This window comes from Lotus japonicus, chromosome 1 (assembly GCF_012489685.1).
Source record: "Lotus japonicus ecotype B-129 chromosome 1, LjGifu_v1.2".
NCBI classification, from domain to species: domain Eukaryota; kingdom Viridiplantae; phylum Streptophyta; class Magnoliopsida; order Fabales; family Fabaceae; genus Lotus; species Lotus japonicus.
In genome coordinates, this window is record NC_080041.1 from 54,297,132 (window position 1) to 54,324,803 (window position 27,672).

General features: G+C 38.2%; 1 protein-coding gene across 2 annotated transcripts; it reads left to right on the top strand.

Moving 5' to 3' along the window:
• The first annotated feature begins 1,272 nt into the window (after positions 1-1,272).
• On the top strand, positions 1,273-9,799 carry LOC130728518 (lysine-specific demethylase JMJ705-like). Of its 2 annotated transcripts, none has more exons than XM_057580019.1 (7): positions 1,273-2,320; positions 3,224-3,302; positions 4,123-4,190; positions 4,328-4,478; positions 4,837-5,519; positions 5,868-6,476; positions 7,331-9,799. In XM_057580019.1, exons 1-7 carry the CDS (start codon positions 1,495-1,497, stop codon positions 9,589-9,591), a joined length of 4,677 nt encoding a protein of 1,558 aa, XP_057436002.1. In that variant the 5' UTR covers positions 1,273-1,494; the 3' UTR covers positions 9,592-9,799. The 2 variants fall into 2 exon arrangements, with proteins under 2 accessions (XP_057436002.1, XP_057436010.1); XM_057580027.1 differs by lacking the exon at positions 1,273-2,320 and adding an exon at positions 2,601-2,718.
• Positions 9,800-27,672: the final 17,873 nt, after the last annotated feature.

A 27,672-nucleotide genomic window follows, 5' to 3' on the forward strand; every position in this document is an offset into this window, starting at 1 on the left:
TGTTGATAAGAAATATTTTAAGAAACTTTTTAAGAATTTTAAGAATAAAAGATTTTTTTTAAAGAATAAAAGATGTTTATGTATAGTAACATTAAATGTTACTTTTAAAAACATTAAATGTTATCTTTCTCAACAATTTTTTTTAGTCAAATATTTAATGAGATTTCACTTTTTTTTGATGAATTAATGAGTTTCCATATATAAGTACAAAAATAATGAATTCAAGTTTGTACAAATTGTTAATAATTCAAAGTTCTTTTATTTTTTTTATTTGCTTTTTTTAGTTTGAAATCATTATTATCAGATATTTCTACTAAGAGCCGTACTTTTAGAGAGACTTTTAACCTTCATCACATACAAATCAGAATTATAAGAGCAATTTAAGACTCCAAAAAATTTTAGTAGGAAATCTCCAACCATGGATTTAATTCCTTTGAAGTAAAGGAGCATAGAGCAAAGAAAAAAAATGTTAATTCGTTATATCCTTTTTATGAAATTCTCTATTTAATAAATGATATGTGGTTTTTGTTTCTAAAATAAAAGAGATTCATTAAGAATTTTGAAAAAACTTGATAAAATAGATACAAATTACTTGATGTAAGTTCTGCTCTAAAATAAATTATCATGACTTGACCAAAAATAAATGCTTGACACTTAAAAAGACATTTATTATATATTTAGTAGTGTATAATTAATTTCTAAAATAATAATTATAATAACTTACTCCTATTTTATTGTCAATTAATTCCATAAGAGTATAGTTGTTGACTAATGTTCTGACTAAAACTCCTTTTCTGATGTATAAAAAAATGTTCTGACTAAAACTGTTACAATTTAAACTTGTGTAAATAATCTCTGACCCTTGTTAGTCTCTCGTGTCCATAGTAAGATTTCAGATACCATTTTCTTCCCACCATTGTTTTACTCATCGTTTGGAAAAAAATATAAAATCAAACATAAGATAATTAAGTGAGTTGATGTAACGGTAAACAATTCCTCCTCTAAACATGGTTGAAGGTTAAATTATCTACTTTAATAAATGAAAGATAAATTTATTGACTTGACCGCTTAGTGCGATCACATCAGAGTGAGGTAAAAGATTAGTCACACATTTATTTTCAAGAAACTATTATTTGACAAAATAAAAAAATAAAAAACGCAAGAAAGAGTGAGTGGTAGTTTAGGTAAATAAGAGGCGAAAACAATGGCATTAAGCAAGCTACCTCAAACCCACAATAAAACCCCCCGACTCAGACAACATCACTCAGTCACATGTCTGTCTGCTTCTACTAACCCCTGCCCTGCCCCCAATTTTTGCGTTTATTCATTCACCATTCCAAAACAGAGGAAGCAGATAAAACCAAAGAGAAACAGAAAAGGAAAACAGAGAGAAAGAGATTGAGAAGAAAGAAAAAAAAAATGCTGATACTGGAATCTTGTTTATCTTTTCAATGAGAAACCCAAATCTGTGACAGACAAACAGGGGTTTGATAAATGACAGTTTCAGAGTCAAACGGTGGTGGTGACGTTTTCCCATGGCTGAAGTCGATGCCAGTGGCGCCGGAGTACCGGCCAACCGCGGCGGAGTTCGAAGACCCAATCGCCTACATTTTCAAGATCGAGAAGGAAGCATCCAAGTTCGGCATCTGCAAGATCATCCCTCCCTACCCTGCGCCGCCGAGGAAAACCGCTATCGCCAACCTCCACCGCTCCCTCCCCGGCCCCACATTCACCACACGCCAGCAGCAGATCGGGTTCTGCCCCCGCAAGGCCCGACCCGTTCAGCGCCCTGTTTGGCAGAGCGGTGACAGCTACACCTTCCAGGAGTTCGAGCTCAAGGCCAAGAATTTCGAGAAAACGCATTTCAAGCGCCACGGCAAACACCACGGCGGCGCTGCTGGTTGCAAGGGTCCCCTTGAAACGGAGACATTGTTCTGGAAAGCCACCGTGGACAAACCTTTCTCCGTCGAGTACGCCAACGACATGCCGGGGTCGGCGTTTTCTCCGAAATGCCGCCGCGGCGCCGGGGAGCCTGCGTCGCTGGCCCACACTGGTTGGAACATGAGAGAGGTTTCCAGGGCGGGTGGGTCTCTGTTGAGGTTCATGAAGGAGGAGATTCCTGGTGTGACTTCACCAATGGTGTATGTTGCTATGATGTTCAGCTGGTTCGCTTGGCATGTTGAGGACCATGACCTTCACAGCTTGAATTACCTCCACATGGGTGCTGGGAAGACCTGGTATGGTGTCCCTAAGGATGCTGCTGTTGCATTTGAGGAGGTTGTTAGGGTTCATGGCTATGGCGGAGAGATAAACCCTCTTGGTGAGTGAGAGTCAGACTATTAGCTTCTAAATTGTTTTTGTTTCTTCCTGCCACTGCTTGTGTTGTTGTTGTACATTTTGTGTTCTGCTTTACCTGCATTGTTGAATTTACTTGAATACACAGTTTTAAATTGCGGTTGCATGACAATGCAGAAAATTGTGGACAAACGCGACTAATGCAGCGGCCGCAGTCCGTGATTTAACACCTTTCTGGGATGTTTAAATTTTTTTTCAAGGGGGAGGGGGTTGGTGGTTCGATTCTTATAGGTTTGGGAGGGGTCTGGGGCTAAAATGACACTGGAATTTCTGTTTTAGTATGCATTTCCTGGGAACTTGTAGAATGTGGAATGATATACTATTGGAAGGTTACTTAGGTTCTTGACGTTATAGCAAAATGTGGTGAGTGATTATGGTTCTGCATCTGTCTCTATTCTTTGCTTCTTCTCTGGAATAAGGTTTCTGATGTTCTGTTAGTTGTTTGGAGATTGATAGGACTTGTATTGGCTTTTCTGAGGATTTACAGAGTAAATTTGTACACTGTAATTCTTGTGTATTTTTTTGGCTAAACTTGTAAAGAAGTAATTTAGAACCAATCCCGGAGGGGAAGAAATTGTTACTAGAATCGTTCATTTTCTCTGTGCTCTGATATAGAATGTCCTGCTCTGTACTGGTGTCAGCTAGATATGGGGAAATTCACGATCATGGAAATTGAAAATTGAAGGATGCTTGCATTTTGTTTTTTGTCATTCTCTCAATATCATGAATATCAGGTTAAGATATGATTGTTGAGAAACAAGATTCACTATTGGTAGTCACTTTTATATGTGAAAGAGGGTGATACTTGACCTTTCTATTCATATCCACGTGATAGAAAACTTATATGGGTCTTGTTTCCTGTGAGCAGTTACTTTTTCTATTCTTGGTGAGAAGAACACAGTGATGTCGCCTGAAGTATTAGTTAGCGCAGGTGTTCCATGCTGCAGGTACTAATTTTTATGAATGTATACTCTATTTTGTGGTGATCTTACTTGGCAAATCCTCTGGATAAATCTGAAGCATTATTTACTTGCACTACCAGTTTTGCTGTAGCCTGTGAATGATTTTGTCATGCACAAATAGATTTGAACTTCAGTACTGTTGAAGTTCAGTTGTAAACTTGCAATTTCAAATACAATCTTGCTGGAATACAAGCCTGTGAATGATTTTGTCAGGCACAAATACAATCGTTTTTATTAATTTTTCCCTTGTTGTGTTCCTACTTCCATGTGGAATTATTTGTGTGGTATACAGTGTACTCAATGAATAATAAGTGCTCCTTCACTTGGAACTTTAAAGCAATTTCCATGCTTAGTTTTGATTGTTTTGACAGAAACAAGGAAACCATAATTGTTAGAAGTGTTTACTTAATGCAGTTGTTTGGTGTATTTGATTGGGGTGGAATATCCTCATTTTTAAGGGCTTCTCTTTTCATTTTGATTTTCTTTGGCATAGAATTGTAGTTATGCCTTCTCTCTGGTGCTCTGCTTTGGCTATTTCAGGGGAGTTCTCATTTTTGACATGCAGATAGATTGGAAGTCTTGCTACATGCTTGGTTCCCTCTGTTTTCCGTATTTGAAAAAAAAGTTTTCTGTTTTCCTCACCTTAGTTGCTATTACCCTCTTCTCTCTAATAATACCTTTTTTATTTTTATGAAATTGAAATAATGGATGTTGGTAATCATCATCGGCAATCATTAATAACCTTTGACCCCTGTATGGTGGTTTATATGCATCTTGACTTTAACTTAAAATTGTTTTGAATCAGGTTAGTGCAAAATGCTGGGGAATTTGTTGTGACATTTCCAAGAGCCTATCACACAGGATTTAGTCATGGTAAAACACTTCATAATTCATGAATACTACTTATATATTCAATGTCTTCCTTTTTTTGGTGGGGGAGAGGTTAACTTGGTATTCTTGTTTGTGCCAATAATTGAATATTTATATTGCTTTGAATGTATGCTGTGTAGGTTTTAATTGTGGAGAGGCAGCGAACATTGCAACACCTGAATGGTTGAGGTTTGCTAAGGAAGCTGCTATTCGGAGGGCTTCGATAAACTACCCTCCCATGGTTTCTCATTTCCAGTTACTTTATGACCTTGCCTTGGCTTTGAGTTCTAGGTTTGTCTCTACCTGTTGTAGCTTTTTATAATTGGCTATATGAATGTTCTGCCAATGTCTTATTCTGAATTATCTCTTGTTTTCTTGTGATAAAGTAGATCAATACATTTTTTAGTCATATCTTATTAAAATGAAGTTTCAAGATGTTATTGCATTCTCAAATTTAGAAATCTGTGGATGTATCATTCTAGATATAAATTGTGTGTATATTCGTTTTAATAGCAACCATGTTCTCTTTTAGGTTTTATTTATTTGAAATTTCATAATATATGATTTGATCTTGGCACAGATACAGTGATTCTGATGACCATATGAGCTGTTATAAACTCTGTAAATTTTTTATGTTTTCTTCACACAGAAACCCTGGACAAATCAGTGCTGAACCTCGGAGTTCTCGTCTTAAAGATAAGAAGAAGGGTGAAGGAGAAGCTGTAATCAAAGAACTTTTTGTGCAGGATGTGTTACAGAACAATTATATACTTCATGTACTCGGAAAAGAGTCTCCTGTAGTACTTCTTCCTCGCTGCTCAGTTGACATTTCTGTTTGCTCAAAATTACGCGTTGGATGCCAGCAGCTAAAAGTGAACCCTGGGTTTTCCGTGAATGTAGGCATTTCTGAGGGAATGAACTCCTCAAAAGATTTTGTTTCTGATGGTGTGGACAGGAATCATGGAATCAGGCAAGAAAAAAGTTTCTATTTTGTGAAAGACAAGTTTACTACAGTGTGTGAAAAGAGCAGGATTTCCTCATTTGATTCAAATGGTAACACATGCACTTCAAGTTCTAAGCCACTTCAAAGAGAGAGTGAAACTAGACAAGAAGATGGGTTGTCAGACCAGAGACTATTTTCATGTGTCACATGTGGAGTATTAAGCTTTTCCTGTGTTGCAATTGTACAGCCTAGAGAACCAGCAGCTAGATATCTTATGTCTGCTGATTGTAGCTTCATTAATGATTGGGTTGTTGGTTCTGGAGTACCCAGCAATAAATTTACTGTCGCAAATGAAGATGCAAATATTCCTGAGCCAAATATGTATGCAGGCAGGTTTTTTAATTCCTGTTTCTTCTAGTTTTTCATACTTCGTACCATATTGTATCAGAAATAGTTTTTGGGTTTCTTCTGATCTTATCAATAATGGCAACACGTCCTGGGCGTATTTTTCGCCTCTGGGTCACATGCTCTTAAGGAAATATGTCCATTTATTTTGGTCGTTATCTTTCTGTATGCCAAAGCTGAACTGCATAGCCAGCCTATCCTGATAACTTCCTACTTTAGGCAGAACCAGAGCTTGTTCTCTGAAATTTACTTATCTGTTCTTAATTCAATCTTCTTTAATCTTTGGTAAGGATTTAGGCAGAAGTACTGATTCATTTTGTTTTGTCATGCAGGGTGGACAAAAAAGAATGCCCAAGGTGGTTTGTATGATGTTCCTGTTCAATCTGCTCATGACCAGATACTGAATGTAGACCAGATACTGAATGTAGATCGGAATTATAAGGAGGCTGTAAATACTGAAAGAGGAAAATGCAATACTGCCCTTGCATTATTGGCTTCAGCATATGGAAATTCTTCTGACTCTGAGGAAGATCAGGGTGACCTTGATATTGTAGTTGAAGGTCATGAATCAAATGATATAAACTCATCAGGAAAATTGCCTTCTCATTTTCGGGATTCCCATCCTAGTCTCGTGACTGAACTTGATAGGCAAGATGATATTCCCTCAACGAGTGCCAGTTATGAGGATTATATGCATCATAGATTTGAGAGTGATTTGAGTCATCAGTCTTTTGACCATTCTTTTGAGAACCAGGATTACAAAATCACTTCAGGGGCTGCATTTATAAATACAAGGGCAGTTCCTGATCCCACTTCTAACTGTTCCCAATCTGATGAAGACTCATGTAGAATGCATGTATTCTGTCTAGAGCATGCTGCAGAGGCAGAGAAGCGACTTCGCCCCATAGGAGGAGCCAACATATTGCTACTTTGTCATCCAGGTCTGGGGGTTGATTAATTTGAACCATTATTTTATGCTGTATTGTTTATCTAATACCCAAATTCTTTCAAAAATTTCTACTCAATTACTCATTTTTTACTCTTTATTTTTCTGAGATTGAACACTTAGTAAATGCAGAGTTTAAACTGGTTAAGAAATAAGGGAACCTGTATTTATGAAACATGTGAGTCTTGTCATTGAAGTTATGTCAGATTATAGGAAAGGTCCCTGTATTTATTTTAAATGAAAAGGTGATCCAACTTTACTATGAGGTTGAATTTTATTCAATGTCAGTGTGAGACTTCTTACATCATCTGGAAATAAGGAGATAGATACCACATCATTGTAGCGGTCAAGATTTTTCACTTCAAGTCAAAGCATTAACTGTTTTTTTAAATCGGTGTTGGTAAATTTTTTACACTATTGGTGAAGTGTTGATCAAAGATAAATCTTGCAGTATTAAAAATCATGGATCCGATTTTTTTGTTGGACTCATAGACGTATACAAAGATTTTGCATAGTAATTATTGATGTGAAGAACGATGCAGTAAACTGGCATTTTACCAATTCCCGTATTTCAGCCTTAGGCAAATTCATTTAGCATATGTCTATGATGAGTTATAAAAGCCAGGATATTTAAAATGATGTTTCTTTCTAATTTGACATATTTTTCATTTAGCTGTCATGGGCTCATGGCCCAATTATAGTTGGTTATGCTCCCTTATTGCTACAGTTTAACTTTATAATCATTTTCTGCATCTCAAAGGATTATGATTATTTGTGTGTATATTGTATAGTTACTGCTACTAGTTTATCTCACAAATCACTCATGGTTTGTTTTACATATTTTTATAGATTATCCCAAGATAGAGGCTGAAGCAAAGTTGGTGGCAGAAGATTTGGCGATTGATTACATGTGGAAGGATATTGCATATAGGCGTGCCACCATAGAGGATGAGGAGAGGATAAAGTCAGCTCTGGATAGTGAAGAAGCTATTCCTGGGAATGTGGACTGGGCTGTAAAGCTAGGAATCAATCTCTTTTATAGTGCAAATCTTAGCCGCTCTCCTCTTTATAGTAAGCAGATGCCTTACAATTCTGTTATATATCATGCATTTGGTCGTAGCTCTCCAGCAAGCTCGCCCACAAAACCAAAAGTCTATCAGAGAAGGGCCAGCAAGCAGAAAAAGGTAGTTGCTGGGAAATGGTGCGGTAAAGTTTGGATGTCCAATCAGGTCCACCCCCTTCTTGTAAAAAGAGATCCTGAAGATGTTGAGGATGAGACAATCTTACATCGGAGGGTATTACCAGATGAGAAAATTGTGAGATCAAAAAATATCCCCAAAAATGAAACTACTGTAAAAAAATATGGCAGGAAAAGGAAAATGACTGTAGAGTGTAGGCGAACTAGGAAAGGAAGTTTTGCTGAGAAAGATGTGGTTTCAGATAATGCCACTGAAGATAAACCCAATCCTAAGCAAAGGAGGATTTTGAGAAGTAAGAAAGCTAGACATGTTGAGAGAGAAGGTGAAGATTTGGAAAGGGATTATTCTTCTCCACATCATAGAAATCACATAAGCAAGCAAACAAGCACTGAATGTGGTGCAGTTTCTGATGATTTGTTTGATGGTAATCATGACGCACGGCATAGGAGTTTTGATGTCAAAAAAGAAAAATTTATTGACAGTGATGTGATTTCAGATGATGCAGTGGAATATGATTCTGATTGGCAGCAGAGGGGAGAGCTTCGAAGCAAGCATGCTGAAGACAGAGAGAGAGACTCAATTTCAGAGGATTCTATGAGTATTGCTTCCCTTCAGCTGCAAAGGAAGACTTCTAAAAGTAAGCATGCCCAATACATTCGTGAAGAAGATGCAATTTCTGATGACCAAATGGAGAATCATTGTCAGAAGCAGCAAAAGAGAATCCCTAAAAGCAGGCAACGCAAATACCTTGCTCAAAAAGATATAATGATTTCTGATGACCAGCTGGAGCTGAACATGCGGAAGCAGTGGCAGGGTAATTCTAAAAGTAGGAAAGCCAAATACCTTGCTGAAGAGGATAGCATATCAGATGACCAACTCGAGGACAATTGTGACAAGTATCAGAGTAGGACTCCTAATGGCAGAGAAGCTGAGTGTGTTGCAGGGGAAGATGTGATGTCTGACGACCAATTGGAGGATGCCTTTCAGAAGCAGCAGAGAAGATTTCCTAGGAGCAGGCAAAGCAAACGCATTGATAAAGAAATTGTGGATGACTCTGCTGAAAATATTTCTCATGTGCTGCATAAAACTCCAAAAAGGAAGCATGCTAAATGCACAGATGATGATGGTATGAATTCAGATGATGAAATGGAAGATGATTCTCATCAGCAGCAGAAGAGAACTCTTCGAACTAAACAATCTAAACCAAAGACACTTTGGCAGATGAAACAACCTAATTGCCTCCTAGTGAAAAACCAGACATCTCAGCCGGTAAAACGAGGGGTGGCACGGATGCTGGTGAAATCAAAGGCTCCACAGCAAGTAAAACAGTCTTCTCGTTTGCGGATTAAGCAACCTGGTAACTCCAGAGAGTTAAATTTGCAGGTGGAAGAGGAGGAAGAAGGTGGACCTAGCACACGCCTGAGGAAGAGAGCTCCAAAGGCTCAGGAGTCTGAAGGAAAGTTGAAAGTCAAGCAAACCAAAAGGAGAAAGGAGAAGAATGCTACTGCTGCAAAGGTTTCAGCTGGCCGTGCCAAAAGGAAAAATGAGGAAGCAGAATTCCAGTGTGACATTGAGGGGTGCACCATGACTTTTGGGTCAAAACAGGAGCTGACGCATCACAAGAAAAATATCTGTCCTGTGAAAGGTTGTGCGAAGAAGTTTTTCTCACACAAGTATCTGGTGCAGCACCGTCGAGTTCATGAGGATGACCGCCCCTTGAGGTGCCCTTGGAAAGGATGCAAGATGACTTTCAAATGGGCATGGGCTCGTACAGAGCATATTCGAGTACACACTGGTGCACGTCCTTATGCATGTGCTGAGCCAGGTTGTGGGCAAACATTCAGATTTGTGTCTGACTTCAGTCGTCATAAGCGAAAGACTGGTCATTCAGCAAAAAAGAGTAGTCAATAGCGGCATAGATGTAATTGTAACTGTAACATGGTTTCAGAATTTATGAATCCATTGATCAATTGATCCTGCTAGCACTAGGTTTTAGTGACAGTTTAGATGCCCCTGCAATTGCCATTTGTACTAACAAGTAACAACTATTGATTCAGTTTGCTTTGGGTCTTCAACCCATTAGTTCATTGAAATTAAAGCAATTGCTTGGATCTGGAAACATGATTCTCATCCAGTTCACAACACACTGAAATGTTGTTCCAACATTTATTTATATTTCGTGAACCTTGATGATTTTATTGCATTGTACGGAGGTCATACACTAGCAAAAAGACATGCTCCGAGGAGATCGTACCCATGAATGCCATAAAGGTGGTCTCTGCCTTAATGGTTCGTTAAATGAAAGGAAGTACGCTTTGTATCAGATTTGCAATTAATTGATGCCACCCCTTGCATTATGCCACCTCCTCCTTTCTCAAAATGCCCTTGTTGGATTTTTCTTGGGTACATGAAGCAAACAAACCATGCCTCGTTGGATTTAAACTGCAGAATGAATTTTTCAGAGTTATGTAACACAAATACTTAAATGTAGTTTTTTGTAAATACAGAATTACTTTTTGTAATTAATACCGCATTTTAGTATTTGCGTTACGTAAAATGCACACAACTAATGTGAACCGCAAACTAAAATGTGACAATTAAAAATTTCATTTCACAACTTAATATGTGGTGTGCACAGTATACGAAGAAATTGAATTTCCCTGATATTGCCTATAGGCTATAACCATAGATATATCGAAAAATAAAACCATTGTGACCATCTAAACAGACCGTTATCCATGTTGCAAGATAAAACTAGTATCTGTACAAAACACATAACACATCCTCCCGCACTTGGTGAACTAAGGGAATGAAGGGATTTGCAGGGTGAAGGGTCAGGGTTCGAATCCTGGTGAAAGAACTAATTTACTAACAATTAACAACTAACATTGGCCTATCAAAAAAAAAAAAACATAACACATCCTCCCGCACAAACCCCAAACACATCTCCTCCTCCTCAACCTCATTATGGCCCTATTCCTCATAGTGATTATCATCATTGTCATCATCCTCCAAAGTATCCAACTAAGGCTCCTGATCCTCGTCGTCCTCCTGCTTCGACTTCACCTGGGGTATTTGGTCATCGTCGGTCGGTGAATGACAACGTGAGCTACCACGTGTTTACTCCATATTTGAAAAAAAAAAAAGGAGAATGTAAAGTATGCAATATATAAAACATGCAATATAACATACAAATCTTGAAGATGGTTGAGTGAAAGAAAAATGAACAACAATAGGTATGGTGAGAGAGAGAGAGAGAATTATGTGGGGGGAAGTGAGGAAGGGTGGGGTGTTTTGAAATTAGGGGACGACATAAAAAATGTGTTGGGATGGTAGCAATAGTTTTTCCCCGTCAATTTAGTAAACTAAATTTGCAAGTGTATCTCATTATTTAATCAATTAATAGTATGAAGAAGTCATTTTATACCTACACAATTATTCAATCATAAATATTTACATTCCTACATAAAATCAACTTAATCAATTCAATCTAAAAAAAAATTAAATTAAAAATATTATAAGGTAATATTATTTGGATGAATATATAAAAAAATCTTATGTAATCAACGAATCATACATGATTTAGTCTTGATTTAGTCTCCTGCTACATCGAATGAGGCACAAAAAAATGTATTTGCTTGCAAATTTTGTGATAAGAAGTTCACTAGTGGCCAAGCCTTGGGAGGGCATCAGAATTCCCTTAAGAAAGAACATGCACCAATCAAAAAAGAAGAGAGTTTTAGCATGATTAAATCTAATTTGTTTTCTTATGATCCAACCTATTTTTCAAGCCAATCTCATATAGAAAAGCTTCATTCTGCTCATTTTTCCTCAGTAAGAGAAACCCCAAAAATTTCATTGCGATATCCATTTAATTTGTATGATAATGTGAATTTTAGTTTATCAAATAGTCGACCATATTATATAACCTGTTGTTACTTTTGATTGTCTTGCATTTTGTCCAAAACAACCTGATGTCGAAGTAGATGTTGTGACATCTGCATTCGTGTAGCACAGGACATTAGTCCATGACTTGAAGTGCTTATGTGTGCCCTGGAAATATGCTGAAGAGTTTATTGTGATTACTTACGTCTTAAGTAGCTATTTATGGGCTGGTTTTATTTTTGGAATAATCTCTGATTAAGGGATTGATTCTTATTGTGTTTATGATGATTGACTTGTGAACGCAATCAACATTTATGGAAGATTGCGTTCTGATTTGTTGCTGTTGGACTACTGCTTCAGCTTTTGGAATAACCTAGTGTGGCTGCTGAAGCTTATATATATTGAAGACCTAAAACGTGAAGACTACTGAAGCTATCGAGTGAAATAGATCAAGTGTTTTAGGGTTGTGTTTTTGTGCTAGTCCTTGTGTTCATTGTGAACCCACCTTGCTCATTGATTCTATAAGGCAAGGTTGAGTTTTGTGTTCTTTAGTGTTAAAACTCTACTTGTTGTTCTTACCAATCATTGTGGCAGTGGTTGAGAGAAAGTGAGAGAGCTCTCTTACCTAAGTCGATATACTAGGTAGAAATACACTGGGTAGATTAGGAAGAGAACTATGAGCTGTGGGTTCATGAGTGTCTGTAGTTCCTGAATCTTGAGATAGTGGATTTCCTTTCTTTGGGTGCAAACCCTCCAGACGTAGGTGAAGTTTCACCGAACTAGGTTAACAATTTTGGTGTTGTGTCTTGTTTATTTTATGCTTTTACTCTTTACTGTTGTACGATTGTTAAAGCAATTGCCTAAGCATCGCGTAGGGCATCTGCCATACGGGAACTAGAATTTCATAACCCTTGAATGGATCAGCAAAACAGAAGCTTAATTTGAATATGAGTTTAAGTGATCAGAATTTTGTCAAGTATAAATTTTTAATAAGAGATCTCCGAGTGGAATTACAAAGGAGCTTTATTTGACTTACAAGCTTTTATCGAATGATGATAATTTAAGTGATAAATGGAATTCTCCAACAAGTAATGTGAATTGTAGTGAAGGTGGGCTGATTGATTTAACTCTCAAGCTTTGAATTCCCAAAGTAATGTTCTTGAAGGCGACTGTCACATTCAGGGACCAACTTGGCTATTTACCCGATTTGGTTTGCATAGAGGTAAGTCAAATAGCGTCTTCTAGATTAATGAGAATCTGAGCTTTAGACGATCTAAGCTTCGAGCTTTGTCTTCCTAGACTTGGGAGATCTAACATTTGTACAGACTTGTGCAAGGCTTTTGCACATTTTCTTGGCTTTGAGCGCTTCAACTGATCAGACTATGAATGTATAGACACTACCGGATTTTAGTTCTTGTTGGAATGGCATAGTCTCATAGTCTTTGAAGGTATGAAAAACACTAGAAAGGGGGGGGGGGTTGAATAGGGTTTTGAAGTTTTAAAGCTTCCTCTCAAAGATTTTGACAATCTTTTCAGTATAAAGATTATAAGGTGCAAGAGATCAAGGATAGATAAAAGCACACAATGATTTTATCCTGGTTCACTTGATGAATCACTCAAGCTAATCCAGTCCACCCGTTAAGGTGATTTCTTCCTTCTTAGAATGAAGGCAATCCACTATTCAAAGGTTGTTACAACTGCACTAGCACACCTTGCTCAGTGACTAACAACCTATGAACTAGCAACACTAAGACAACCTTGTCTTAGTCTTTTCAAGAATACTGACCTCACCGGTCTCTCAAGGAATACAAACAAAGTTTGTTGAAGGTTTGGTTTACAAAGAAATGCTTCTGAAATAATCAAAGGTAAACACAATAAGAACAATGAAGAAATATTGCTAAGGTGATTGGTTCTTTTTGAAATCAATGAGAGCTCATCTTCATCAGAATCTTCAGAGGATTCTTCTGAAACTTGTTCAGCTTGAAGCGCCTTGGCCTTCTCTGATTTTGACTTCAGAGCTATGGATTTCTACTTCTTCTGGATGACATGATCAGCACGATCTATCTCATGGCTCTTCAGAATGCTGATGAGTTCTTCCAAACTCATCTTGTTGATGTCTCTTGACAACTTCAAGGATGTCACCAAAGGCATCCAATTCTCAGGAAGGCCTCTGAGGATCCTCTTTACATGGTCAGCAGTGGTGTAGCCTTTGTCAAGCACTCTAATCCCAACAATGATCATCTGGAATCTGGAAAACATGGCACCTACTGATTCATCAGGTTCCATCATGAAAGCTTCATACTTTTTGATTAGAGACAACGCCTTTGTCTCCTTGACTTCCTCATTTCCTTCATGAGACATCTTCAAAGAATCGAAGATAGCCTTTGCAGAGTAACGATTAATGATCTTCTCATATTCATCATATGAGATAGCACTCAGCAAGATAGTTCTTGCTCTGTGATGATCCTTGTACATTTTCTTTTGAGAATGAGTTATCTTATCTCTTGGAAACTTCACTCCAGCTTCATCAACTAGACGTGTGTAGCCATCAACAGTATGATCCCAGAGATCAGCATCAAAGCCAAGAAAGAAACTTTCGATTCTATCTTTCCAGTAATCAAACTTTTCTCCATCGAAGATAGGTGGTTTAGCACTGTAGTGATCTTTTTGAGCATCGTTGGTGGTGGTCGCCATTTGAGTTTTTCACACCGGTTCGGATCTCTGAACACTGTTTAGTGTGTGGTAATCAGAACTTACGCTCTGATACCAATTGAAGGTATGAAAAACACAAGAGAGGGGAGGGGGGTTTAAATAGGGTTTTGAAGTTTTAAAGCTTCCTCTCAAAGATTTGACAATCTTTTCAGTAAAAAGAATATAAGGTGCAAGAGATCAAGGATAGATAAAAGCACACAATGATTTTATCCTGGTTCACTTGATGAATCACTCAAGCTAATCCAGTCCACCCGTTAAGGTGATTTCTTCCTTCTTAGAATGAAGGCAATCCACTATTCAAAGATTGTTACAATTGCACTAGCACACCTTGCTCAGTGACTAACAACCTATGAACTAGCAACACTAAGACAACCTTGTCTTAGTCTTCTCAAGAATACTTACCTCACCAGTCTCTCAAGGAAAATACAAACAAAGTTTGTTGAAGGTTTGGTTTACAAAGAAATGCTTCTGAAATAAGCAAAGGTAAACACAATAAGAACAATGAAGAAATATTGCTAAGGTATTCGCTTGTTGTTTTTCACTTGTATTGCACAATAGTTTCTCATCCAATTTCTTCTATCTTCAGCCTTTAAATACTCCAAGGTTTAGGGTTTGTATCCGTTGAAAGAATCCATCTGTTGGAGGGCAATTATGGAAACTTCAGAGTCTGCTGTGGCTGAACATCGTAGGTAAGGTGGTCAGAATAGTACACTTGCTTTTGTACGAATGACAATGACATTGCCTTAGCCTAGTTGACTTCTGATCTTTGCTGGCGCTTCATGTTGGAAGGAAGCAATGTGATCAGAGTCAGAAGGAAGCTTGGATTCTCTGACCTTCGGAACTTCTTCTTCTGGACCGTTCATTCTGAACTTCTGGTCTTCAGACTTTGAAGTGCTTTGGTCTTGGAAGCCAGCTTACCCTTGGACTTCAGAGTCTTCAAATCTTCAGCTTCTGGACCGTTCCTCAGAACATCTAGTCTTCAGAGCTTCAGTGCTTGAGTCTCTCAGAGTCCACATCAGAGCTTTAATCTTCAGAATATCTGAAGCGTTTGCTACCGTTCAGAAGAACGTAGTGATTGCAGAAGCGTTATGATGATTACTCTTTGGTCTTTAACTCAAGATGAGTTTAGCTTTTGAGTCAGAGTCAGAGCCTGTTTGTCACACACTTAAACGACAAACGTTAGAGTTCCATAATTGCTCATACATAATAATAAATTTGTTATCATCAAAACATAGAGTTGTACCACCTGACCAAATCTTGGTCTTACAGTATTTCCTTTGCATTATTCATCTCTCTCTTGTTCTCCTGATCATTGTTCTCCTGCACATGAAGTGGATATTTGATGCTTTGAGTGATGATGTCTGATTGAGTTGAAATGTTGCTTTCATGTTGAGGAAAGTCTTGTATCATTCTCGGGATGCACGTGACTATTTCTTTGTTGTCTTCACTTCTTCTCGTTTGACGCTTCTTCTTGGTTGCTGAACTTTGCTTGCTGAATTTTGAAGTTTTTAAACGATGTGTGAGGACTACAAACTATTGAGCATGCAGACGATGTTGTACCATGGACTTTTTCTAGTTGTTCTTGGATGTTTGTGTTGACTTTAATGCTTTGTCCTTTCTCTTTAAGTCTTCGATGCTTCTTTATTGAGCTTGTCTTCTCCCTTCTTCTTGTTCATATTCTAAGAGACCTTTGTCTTAATCTTCTTTTCTTTATCTTGATCTTCTTTGATTCATCTTGATCTTGTCTTGATCTTCTTTGCTTTATCTTGATCTTATTTGCTTTGTCTTGAACTTTTCTTGATCTTCATGTTGATCTTCTCTTCGTTCTGAAGTTTTGTCGTTGTCCTTGCTACTTTGGTGTGGTCTTCTTGTCTTCGTTGACTTCTCCAGGTCTCCATAGTTTTTGCTATGGTCTTCATAGTTTTTGTCATCATTAAAACATATTAGATTATATATTCTTTTAGAGGGAGAACTCATCTAGACCTTACAAAGCCTTGGGAGGGCATTAGAATGCCCACAAGAAAGAATGTACAATAGTAAAAAAAGAAGATATTTTTAGCATGATTAAATATAATTTTTGTTCTTATTATCCAAATCATTTTTCAAACAAATCTCAAACAGGAAAGCTTCACACGGCTCCTTTTTCTCTCAGTTAGAGAAACCCAAAACGTTCATGGCCATATCACTTTAATCTACATGAATGTGAATTTCGGCCTATCAAACAATAGACAATTATTATTAGAACCCATGAATGTATCACCAAAGCAGAACTTGATTTGAATGAGTTTAAATGACCACAATTTCGAGCATGATTACTTTAGCCTAAACCTAACAGGAATATAAGCCGACAACTGATGGTTATTGGCCACGAATACCATAAAAAAGCTCTAATGAAAATGAATATTTCACATTTTTGAGTGTTCTTATTACCAATCTATTTTTCAAATCAATCTCATATAGAAAAGCTTCATGCTGCTCTTTTTTCCTCAAGTAGAGAAATCTCAAAAAGTACATGACCTAGTCCATTTAAACTATATGATAATTTGAATTTTGTTCCATCAAACAGTCGACCATCATTATTAGAACTTCCAAATAGATCACAAAAACAAAAACTTGATTTGAATATGAGTTTAAATGATCAGAATTTCGGTCAAGCATAAAATTCTTATAGGAGATCTCCGAGTGTGATCAAATGATTGGAATTTTAGTGATAAACAAAATTCTCAAACAAGTCACGTGAATTGTAGTGAAGTGGAGTTGATTCATTTGACTCTCAAGCTTTCAATTCCTGGAGTATCGTTTTGAGAAAAATCTATTGATGCCACCCTCTTGCATTATGACATATACCCATTTCCCAATAGTTCTCATTGGATGTCACATTCCTCTAATTTCTTTAGTTAATAATTAAAACTTTCAATTAAATATTACATATATTAATATTTGTAAATAATAATGAATTATTTTATATTTTTATATCGGTTATTTTTTATTCAAAAATATCTCATTTTTATAAATGAAATGAATTGTGTTTATTTTTTTTCAGATATACCATGCATGAGGATGAAAATTTCCAACTGAAGACGGGGATCCTGTAGGGACTAGCCCAATTGGGTCCCTGAAATTGGAGCTTTTTTCCATTAGAATGGGAACGGGGATGGAAACTCCCCGAGATAAAAATAGGGACAGGTATGTGGATCAATGTCCTGCCCTACTAGGTCTCTATCTCGTATATATAAGTTTCAATACAATAATATCCTTATTTAAAAGTAAAAGAACTAATATATAAAATTTCATAAAAGGCCCAAAATACATATTTATGTGCTTCTTATTATCCTAGAGAAACATAGATTACTTGACAACTTAAAGTTATGTACCATGATGTGATTTTTTGGATGTGTTGAATGATCGAGAGAATAATTTAAGTGTTAGATTTCACATTTTGAATGAGTGAATGCTGGACTTTACATTTCAAATTATTTGTTTGTACGTATTCTTCACATATTGTGCGATTAATTTCATTTAAAATTATTTGAAGTTTACTATATATTTGCATTGAATTTAATGTAGCTATTGTAAAGTCCAAAAGAGTCATTCATAAAATATTTAATCCTATATTTTGAGGAGTTTTGTATAATAAACACATTCTTAAATGTCTTATCTTGAGGTATACATATTTCTTTAAAAGATCCTATGTTTTGACCTTTCAAGGAAAAACCAACGTCTATACTCCATAACGTCTGAAGAATCGGTGAAATGAAAAAGAGGAGTCATCTTCTGCATATCCTATTGCCCTTTGAAACCAACGTGGTTTGAAGCTTACAACGTCCAACTGCATAAACGACCAATCACTTATAAGGAACGATGCAATTAGTTGAAGAAACAAGATAGGTCCGTTGAAGCAACTAAGGGAAGCCTAAAGAAAAGAAGTAACTCGAGGAGAGAGAAATAATCATGTGAGCTACAAAGGACAAGGAAGAAAATGGAGAAAGCACATAGTTATCATGTCAAGTCAAATCAGACAGCCACCTACCAACCTTATGATATCGGAAAAAGTAACACAAAAAGGGGGGGGGGGTTTGAACTGTGTTCATATAAAACTTGAGTTTTCAAATGATTAAGTTAGTAAAATGTTCTTGCAATTGTTTGGTGCAGAGGATATAAATGTAAGAAAGTAAACGATAAAGACACAACAATATATCTTAGTTCACCTACAATGAGGCTACGTCATTCATTGGTTTAGCCAAGATTTCACCAACAAGTATCAATGACTTCTCCTACACCAAGTATTAGACATGTCTCCTTCCACAACAAGGATAAGACAGGACTTCTCCCAGCCAAGTATTGTTTAGGACTTTTCCTAAGATCTTTTTCAAGATCGTTTGGCTCTACGTGGTTCTCTTCTCACAAGAGGGATAATAGAAATTTCTAAGCACGGGAACTACAAAGTATTGAAAATATTTGACTGTATGAAGTACTTTGTGTTCTTGATCTCGAGAGAGTAGGAGATAAATATTTGACTCTTTGGTATTTCTCTCTTTGAAGCAGACGGTGTCTGAAGGGTTTGACTCTTAGACTTATCTTGGATTGTTGCTTCTTGCTTGCTTTTATCGTTGAGATCGATAGAAATTCAACCGTTGGCTCCTGAATTCTTCACATCTTCCTTTTATACTCCTTGATCATCTGTGAGAAATATTGTATTCGTTGAAGCTTGTTCTTCACAAAGGTTCTAGCCATTGGATCAAACGATGCTTTAGTACACTTTTGTCAGGTGCATTAAATGCATGACACTGTTTGAAGAAGACATTTTGCTCAAAAGGGTAGTGTGATAGTTGGTAGGTAGCTTTAGTCTTGGCTTCTATCCGTTGAGGAGAAAATATGGCAGCTTGATAGTGACAACGTTGTACTTGAGTTTTGGTCATTGAGCTTGATAAGTGCCAATTTTACGTACTTTTCACGTTTATTTTGGCCACTTATCTGACGTGTGTGCTTCATTTATATATCATTTAACCCTCATTTTAGTAGTTTATTATAAATATAGTTTTAGGTTAGGTTTCATGTCAAATACTAGTTTTGTAACGCCCCAATTTCTCAACTGAGGAATCACATTAGAAACCTATCAAAGTCTAAGGACTAATTTGAAATTCTAAAGAAAACATGATATATATATATTTTTTGAAAACAAACTAAACATAGTTGAAAACATAACATAGTCATAATTAAACAACCCGTTCCCGACATATAGTAATAGTAACTTACAAAGACATAAGTAGGGTTCCAAAATAAGTATGCACACTTAAACAGTGGCGATAGGGTTCCAGTAAAAGAGTTTTCAGAGGTTGAAGAAGACTCAAAGCATAAACTACTTAAAAGAAAATCAAACAGCTTCTTCCATCTCTGCTCTGCCGCTTACTGTCCCTCCTCCATCTCGATCATAACTAAGCATCGTCGGAAGGCTCTTCATCGCCTAATAGCGTTAAGCGCCCAAACATCAAGTATCAAACATAAATGGTTAATTCCATGCAATTACCACGTAAAAAGGGGAAAGCATGCTATTAAAATTTAAGTGCATAACATAACACATAAGCTAGCAACTTAATTCCACATAGATGACGACATATATCCAACAACATAAAATCAAATAAGGTATTAACAACTTAACAACATATATCAAACTCAGATAACAATAACCTCAACATGTCAGATCAAATATCGACAACATAAGATCAATTGTTAGTGCTCTATAATGCAACTATATGCTGCTAACAAAATGGATCGATCAATATCGTCTCGCAAGACGAGACAATGATAGGACACACATCCTCATTGCCACTTATAGCGTTATACATGACGGGACAATCATAGGACACACCTCCTGATCGCCACTTAAACGTCACACAAGATGGGACAATCATAGGACACACCTCCTGATCGCCACTTATTGCGCCACACAAGGCGGGACAATCGTAGGACACACCTCCTGATCGCCGCTTATATTTAAGCCCTATATGCCAAGTCATACAACAACAAAGCCCAACCAAGGACCAATCCAAGGTAACCACATGTTATTCCTATTATCACTGAACATAACTCAATTCAATTGCATACCAACTCAGTTCAATGACAGAAACCAGTAAACGGCCGAAGCCTCTCAGAAAACGGACACACACGTCTCAATAAGTTCACTCGGCCGAAGCCTCCAGAAAAAATTTTCCCAGTTCAGCACAATAATCATAATCCAATGCCAATCAATATAAACATCTTCATCTCAAACGCATGCAGTGCGATAAAAGCATGCAAGACTCAAAGACGCGCTAAAACCGAGTTACCCTTACCTTCGTGAGTAGAAGTTGTGCATGGAAGTTGCGAACCTTGAACAAGGAAACACAATCATCAACACAAGCCCTACTAGAAGCAATCAATCTAAGAACACTAATCGAAACCGGAAAGAAAGCTTTTAAAGCTTCAGAGTTCACATTAAGGCACGAATGAACAACGGAGACTTCGTTCGCTAAAACGCACATAACTCGAGCTAAGAACTCGGAATGACAAGAAACCAAAGCCAAAATTTCGACAATCGAAAGAGCTACGCTAAAACTCAGGTCATATAGACCTAAAAAATATTTTTGGACACGGTACCATAACAAACAGGTTTCGGCCACTTCTAAAAATAGGGTTTCCCGAACTTTTTCTTCGATCTAATTTAATTCCTAGGTATTTTTAGGTGATATCTAGGCCAGTGAAACTCTCAGAAAAATATAACGACTGAAAATGCGAATTAGGGGTATTTTGGTCAAGAATTAATGACCAAAAACTCAAAGTTGAAATTCTGAAAAAAAAAATTGATGGGGTTGTTCACAACGACGTTTATAGTACTTAATCTCAAGGGCACTAAGCTTGGTTGCGACATTTTGATAAGAAAGTAAGCACATGTGAAGAAAATGGGTTTTTAGTCCGTTTTTCAGATCTACGGTGACTCGGTGAAAATCCGAACGATCCGACAGTGATTATAGCATGTTGGGTTGTAGTAGAAGATAGTTGGAAAGAAAAATCGAGATAATCGGACATTTTTACAAAAAGCTCGAAACTTTGAGTACAGAAAGACATAGAAAAACCCAACCGAAAGAAGAAACAGAAGTAAGATTAAGCATCCTTACCTCTGCACCTACGCATAGCTTCTGAAATCAGGACGATCGGGTAAAGGATGAAAAAGCTCTGCTCCACTCTCTCTCTCTCTCTAAGCTTCGGCCACTTTGGGGAAGAAATGAGATATTTTCTCATTTTTTCCCTTTTTATAGGTGAGGGGAAAATCCGAAAAATCGAGATTTCGCGGTTCCGGTCGTTTTGATACTTTCATTTGCTGATAAAAATTGAGTATTCGGAGATAGAATGTCGAAACTCAAATCGAGGTTCATTTAATTGAGGAAAATGTCTCAAAGACGGTGTGAGTCGATTTACGCCGAAAAACTACTTTTTACAGTCCACGTCGGATCAAGAAACTTCATTCAGGAAAAAGATCACAAACGTCGAAAGGAATGAGGCAACGCGGATGGAAACTTCGTTAGAAGCTTTGAATAGAAAAACTCTTCATTCAGGGTCTTAGTTAAAGTCCCCGAGAAGTTAAAGTCTGGCTTCGGCGGACTTCCGGGAAGCGAAACCTAACAAGCGTACAGTCCAGGGTTTCGTATCGGAATACTGGTCATGGGAAAAATACTTAGAGGTTCTTATTCCACCTTTAATTCTAAAATTCTCTTAAACAGTGCTCTAGGAGCGGATATAGCCTTTTTCGGACACTCTCGACCTTAGTCGGGTGCGAATATGACTCGTGCTATCAATCAAAATGACTATAGTGTCATCCTTAAACATACTGTGAACTTTCGTCTTCATAACATTAGTCAAAACGTCAAACACAAGTCAAGTTCCACTCACGCTTACACGGAGTCCTATGCGTGAGCTGGAAATTAATTAATTATTTAATTCTAAAATCCTGGGTCTTACAATACTAACCCCCAAAAAGAAAGTTTCGTCCTCGAAACTTAAGGCTCAATGAAGAGTTATGGATACTGCTTCTTCATCTTCTCTTCTAGTTCCCAAGTCGCATCGCCCGTGACTTGGTTCCAAATCACTTTCACCAGAGGGACCTGCTTGTTCCTCAACTGCTTGATCCTACGTTCTTCAATCCTCTTTGGCGTCACTTCAAAAGACAAGTTGTCTCTAAGCTGAATGTCGTGTTCCTTGATGATATGAGAAGGATCAGGAACATACTTCCTCAATTGTGACACGTGTAGCAAATCGTGAATCTTGGACAGAAAAAGTGGCAACGCAATACGATAAGCTACTTTACCGACTCGCTCGATAATCTGATACGGTCCAATGAACTTCGATGTCAGCTTCCTCGACTTTATCGCTCTTCTCACTCCGGTAGTTGGCGTCACACGAAGAAACACATGGTCTCCTGCTTCGAACTCTAACTCTCTCCTTCGTGTATCAGCATAACTCTTCTGCCTACTCTGTGACGTCCTCATCTTCTCTTGTATTTGCTTCACCTTCTCAGTTGTTTGTTGCACTAATTCTGGCCCAACGACAAGATATTCGCCATCTTGAAACCAACATAGAGGAGTTCTACATCTCCTTCCATACAAAGCCTCACAAGGTGTCATTCCAATACTGGCATGAAAATTGTTGTTGTAAGTAAACTCGATCAAAGGTCACAGTTCATCCCAGCTCTCTTGACTATCAAAGACACATGCTCGCAGCAAGTCTTCCAATGACTGTATCATCCTTTCCGTCTGTCCATCTGTCTGAGGGTGATAGGCAGAGCTCAACCTCAACTTTGTTCCAAGCGCCTCGTGCAAAGCCTTCCAGAAACGCGAAGTAAACTTCAGATCTCTGTCCGAAACAATACTCGAAGGTACCCCATGAAGTCGTACAATCTCAGCGACATACACTTTTGCAAGTGCCTCCACATTATAGGTTGTCTTCAATGGTATGAAATGTGCTGATTTCGTCAATCGGTCCACAATGACCTATATGGAATCAAATCTCTTCCTCGTAGCTGGTAAAGCTACCACAAAATCCATAGAGATACTGTCCCACTTCCACTCTGGCACATCGAGTGACTGTAGCATACCCGCAGGCTTTTGGTGTTCTATTTTCGCCTTCTGACACGTCAGACATGCCGCCACAAACTCCGCCACATTCTTCTTCATTCCTGACCACCAAAAATTCAACTTCAGATCTTGGTACATCTTCGTCGATCCCGGATGGATACTCAATCTGCTCTTGTGACCTTCGTCAAGAATCATCCTTCTCAACTCTATGTCACATGGTACGCAAACACGTCCTTTGCAACGCAGAATGTTGTCGGTTCCTACCTCAAAATCCGGTGCTTTTCCCAAAATGATCATGTTCCGTTTCTCGATCAGCTCCTCATCTAACAGTTGCTTCACCTTGATCTCGTTCAACAAATCACTGGTGATCGTCACCATCCCAAAGCTCAATTTTTCAGGTGTCACTTACATACACAAACTGAGGTCGCGAAAAGTCTCGATGAGTTCTAATTCCATAATCATCAGCGAGGAAACATGCATCGTTTGGCGACTCAGTGCGTCTGCTACAACATTCGCTTTTCCTGGGTGGTACAGCAATGTGAAATTGTAGTCTTTGATAAATTCCATCCAACGCCTTTGTCTCATATTCAGATCCTTCTGATCGAACATGTACTTTAGACTCTTGTGATCACTAAAAACAGTGAAGGTACTCCCATAAAGATAGTGCCTCCAAATCTTGAGTGCAAACACAACAGCCGCTAACTCCAAGTCATGCGTAGGATAGTTTTGTTCATGTATCTTCAACTGCCTAGAAGAATACGCCATAACCCTTCAGTGTTGCATCAACACACAACCCAAACCGTGGTACGAAGCATCGCAGTAAACCTTGTAAGGTTCCTCCTCTTGGGTAAAGTCAGAACTGGCGCGGTCGTCAAACGCTCCTTCATATCCTGGAAACTCTATTCACAATCTTCTGTCCATGCGAAAGGTTGATTCTTCCGGGTGAGTTTTGTCAATGGTCCTGCAATCTTAGCGAAGCCTTCAATGAATCGTCAGTAATAGCCCGCTAAACCGATGAAACTCCTAATATCTGTCACAGTCTTAGGACGCTCCCATGCAGTTACAGCTTCCACTTTACTGGGATCCACAACAATGCCTTCCTTCGAGATGACATGTCCTAGAAACTTTACTTCTTCCAACCAAAATTCACACTTTGCCGCATTAGCATACAACACCTTCTCCCGAAGAACCTGCAAAACTTGTCGTTGATGCTCCTCGTGTTCTTCATGATTCCTCGAGTAGATCAAGATGTCGTCGATGAACACCACAACGAAGCGATCCAAGAATGGATGGAAGATTCTATTCATGTAGTCCATGAACACAGCTGGTTCATTCATAACTCCAAACGACATCACCAAGTACTCATAGTATCCATAGCGTGTCCTAAACGCGGTCTTTTGGATATCCTCATCTTTGACTCTAATCTGGTGATATCCCGATCTTAGGTCAATCTTCGAGAAAACAGCGGCACCCTTCAACTGATCCATCAAATCGTCAATCCTTGGTAAGGAATAACGGTTCTTTATCGTGACCTTGTTCAAGTGTCGATAATCCACGCAGAGTCGCGAGCGTCCATCTTTCTTCTTCACAAGCAGCACTGGCGCTCCCCATGGAGAAACGCTAGGTCGAATAAACCCCTTCTTGGTTAAATCTTCGAGTTGACTCTTCAGCTCAGTCAGTTCTGCTGGTGCCATACGATAGGGTGCGATCGATATAGGTCCAGTGCCTGGGACCATATCAATGGTGAACTTCATATCTCTGACTAGGGGTATTCCAGGTACGTCTTCGGGGAATACATTCTCGAAATCTTGCACAATAGCTATTCCTTGTACTTCATTCTCCTTAGCTTCCATCACAGTTGTAGACAAAAGGGAACTCAAAGCTCCTTTCTTCAAAGAGAGCTTCGAAAAGTACGAGTTCAAGAACTCGGGGAGTCCCGCATCGGGAAAGATAACCACCTTATTGGCGCAATCAAGAAGAACATGATGGTGGGACAACCAATCCATGCCTATGATCGTATCCAAACCCTTGAGAGGTAAACAGATCAAGTTTGCTACAAACGTCTTATCTGGGTACATCCAAGGACACTCCAAACATGCAGTGTTCGTTACTAGACTCTTAGATGCAGGGATAGTTACTGTCAAGTCAAACGGTAACTTTGACACTTCTAGCTTTAACCTCGTCGTACAAGCTAAGTATAACGCCCCAATTTCTCAAGTGAGGAGTCACATTAGTAACCTAACAAAGTCTAAGGACTATTTCGTAATCCTAAGAAAACACGATAATTTTTTTCCTTTTCAAAACAACTAAACACAGTTTAATACATAACATAGTCTTAATTAAACACCCGTTCCCGACATATAATAATAGTGTCTTACAATAGCATAAGCAAGTTTCCAAAATAAGTACGCACACTTAAACAGTGGCGAAAACAGGGTTTTAGTAACAGAGTTTTCAGATAACAAAGAAGACTCAAGCATAAACTACTAAGAGGAAAATTATACAGCTTCTTCCATCCTTGCTCCGCCGGTTACTATCCCTCCTCCATCTCAGCATGGCTAAGCATCACTAGAAGGCTCTTCATCGCATAATAGCGTTAAGCGCCCAAATAACAAGTAGCAAATAGAAAGGGTTAACTTCGTGCAACTACCACATATAAAGGAGAAAATCATGCTATTCAAATTTAGTTACCTAGCATGGTAAATAAACTAGCAACTAAAGTTAATCCAGATATCAACAAAACCAGCAATATAACTAAACTCATATATTAACAACTTAACATAGATTAACTCAGATAATAATAACCTCAACAATATAACATCAAATCAGATATCAATAAACCAATAACTAAAATCCAACAACATAGGGTCAGGTGTTAGTTCCCTATAATGCAACTATATGCTGCTACCAAAATGGATCGATCAATAACGTCTCACAAGACGGGACAATCACGCGGGACCACACCCACGTCATCGCCACTTAGCGCCACTACGGACGGGACAATCGCGTGGGACCACACCCACCTCATCGCCACTTTAGAACATCTCGAAAGATGGGACAATCCCGCGGGACCACACCCACCTCGTTGCCACTTTATAACGCCTCGAAAGACGGGACAATCACGCGGGACCACACCCACCTCATTGCCACTTAAGGACCAAAGCCTATATGCCAAGTCAGTCAACGACAATTTCCAAATCAATAATCAATTCAGAATAACCACATGTTATTCATAATTTCAATATTAACCAATGGCCGAAGCCCAGAAAACGGAGACGCGTGCCTCTATTGTTTAACAACGGCCGCAGCCTCAGAAAACATTTGGCACAAGCCTCAGAAAACATTCAACATAAGCAATTATACAACATAGCAAGCATACCAATATTTCAATCAATTGTCAATCAAATTAAACACCTTCATCTCAAACGCATGCAGTGCGAGTAAAGCAGGCAAGACTCAAAGACGCTCTAAGACTGAGTTACCCTTACCTTAGCCACTTTCTTTCCTAAGTTGCGACTTCAATCCAATCACATCATTGCTTCTCGTACCGGCTAGCTTTCCTTCCATTCTTTAGCTCCGACACGAACGCGTTATCGTACTTCGTATCCTTAGAAAATTACTCGCTTTAAAAAATGCTAAGCTCTAAGATCCTAGCTTCCGCTCTAAGCTGAAGAATTTTTTTACTAAACACTACTCACTCAAATAGCTAATGCTATTGTCAAATTTTTGTGTGAGAATCAATTGCTTCTAAGTTTCTTTTTTTTTCCTACTATTCATGTTGTTGCTATTTATAGAAGTCCGAACACAATGCTTAAGGGTGAAGAATCAGGCAATAGCTTGAGGTGGACATGCAAGAGGTTGAACGTGGAGCACAATTAGAAGTTGGACACATGCAAGAAAGGAGGAGCTTTAAAGCTATGCCAGCAAAGTTTTACTTCAATCAACACGTACGTTTGCCTTATCCTTGTCATGCTTGCCACCTTTACACCTCCAGCTTGAATTCATTCTTCAATTTTTTATTTCATTTGTTAACTCACCACTTCTCTTTTCTACTACCAAGTCTTTTCGCTGCCACAATTTGGTCATGAAAGTATACATCTGATATATTTTATTTAAAGTCCACTAAAATTAGACGAAGAGAACTTAGTGATTAAGACATATTGAATTCTCTAAGTCTAGATTGATTTTGGTAGTGTAGGATTTAACTCGTAGAGTTAAGAGAAAAATATTAGAAAGATGAATCATTATCCTAAAAATTACTAGGGACTCTATGATATAAATTAAAATC

Excerpts from the sequence above, each read along its gene's own strand:
- LOC130728518 (XM_057580019.1), top strand. The coding sequence starts at position 1,495 with ATGACAGTTTCAGAGTCAAACGGTGGTGGTGACGTTTTCCCATGGCTG. Across the intron at positions 4,479-4,836 it reads GCCTTGGCTTTGAGTTCTAG|AAACCCTGGACAAATCAGTG; the intron begins GTTTGTCTCTAC and ends TTCTTCACACAG. Across the intron at positions 6,477-7,330 it reads ATTGCTACTTTGTCATCCAG|ATTATCCCAAGATAGAGGCT; the intron begins GTCTGGGGGTTG and ends ATATTTTTATAG.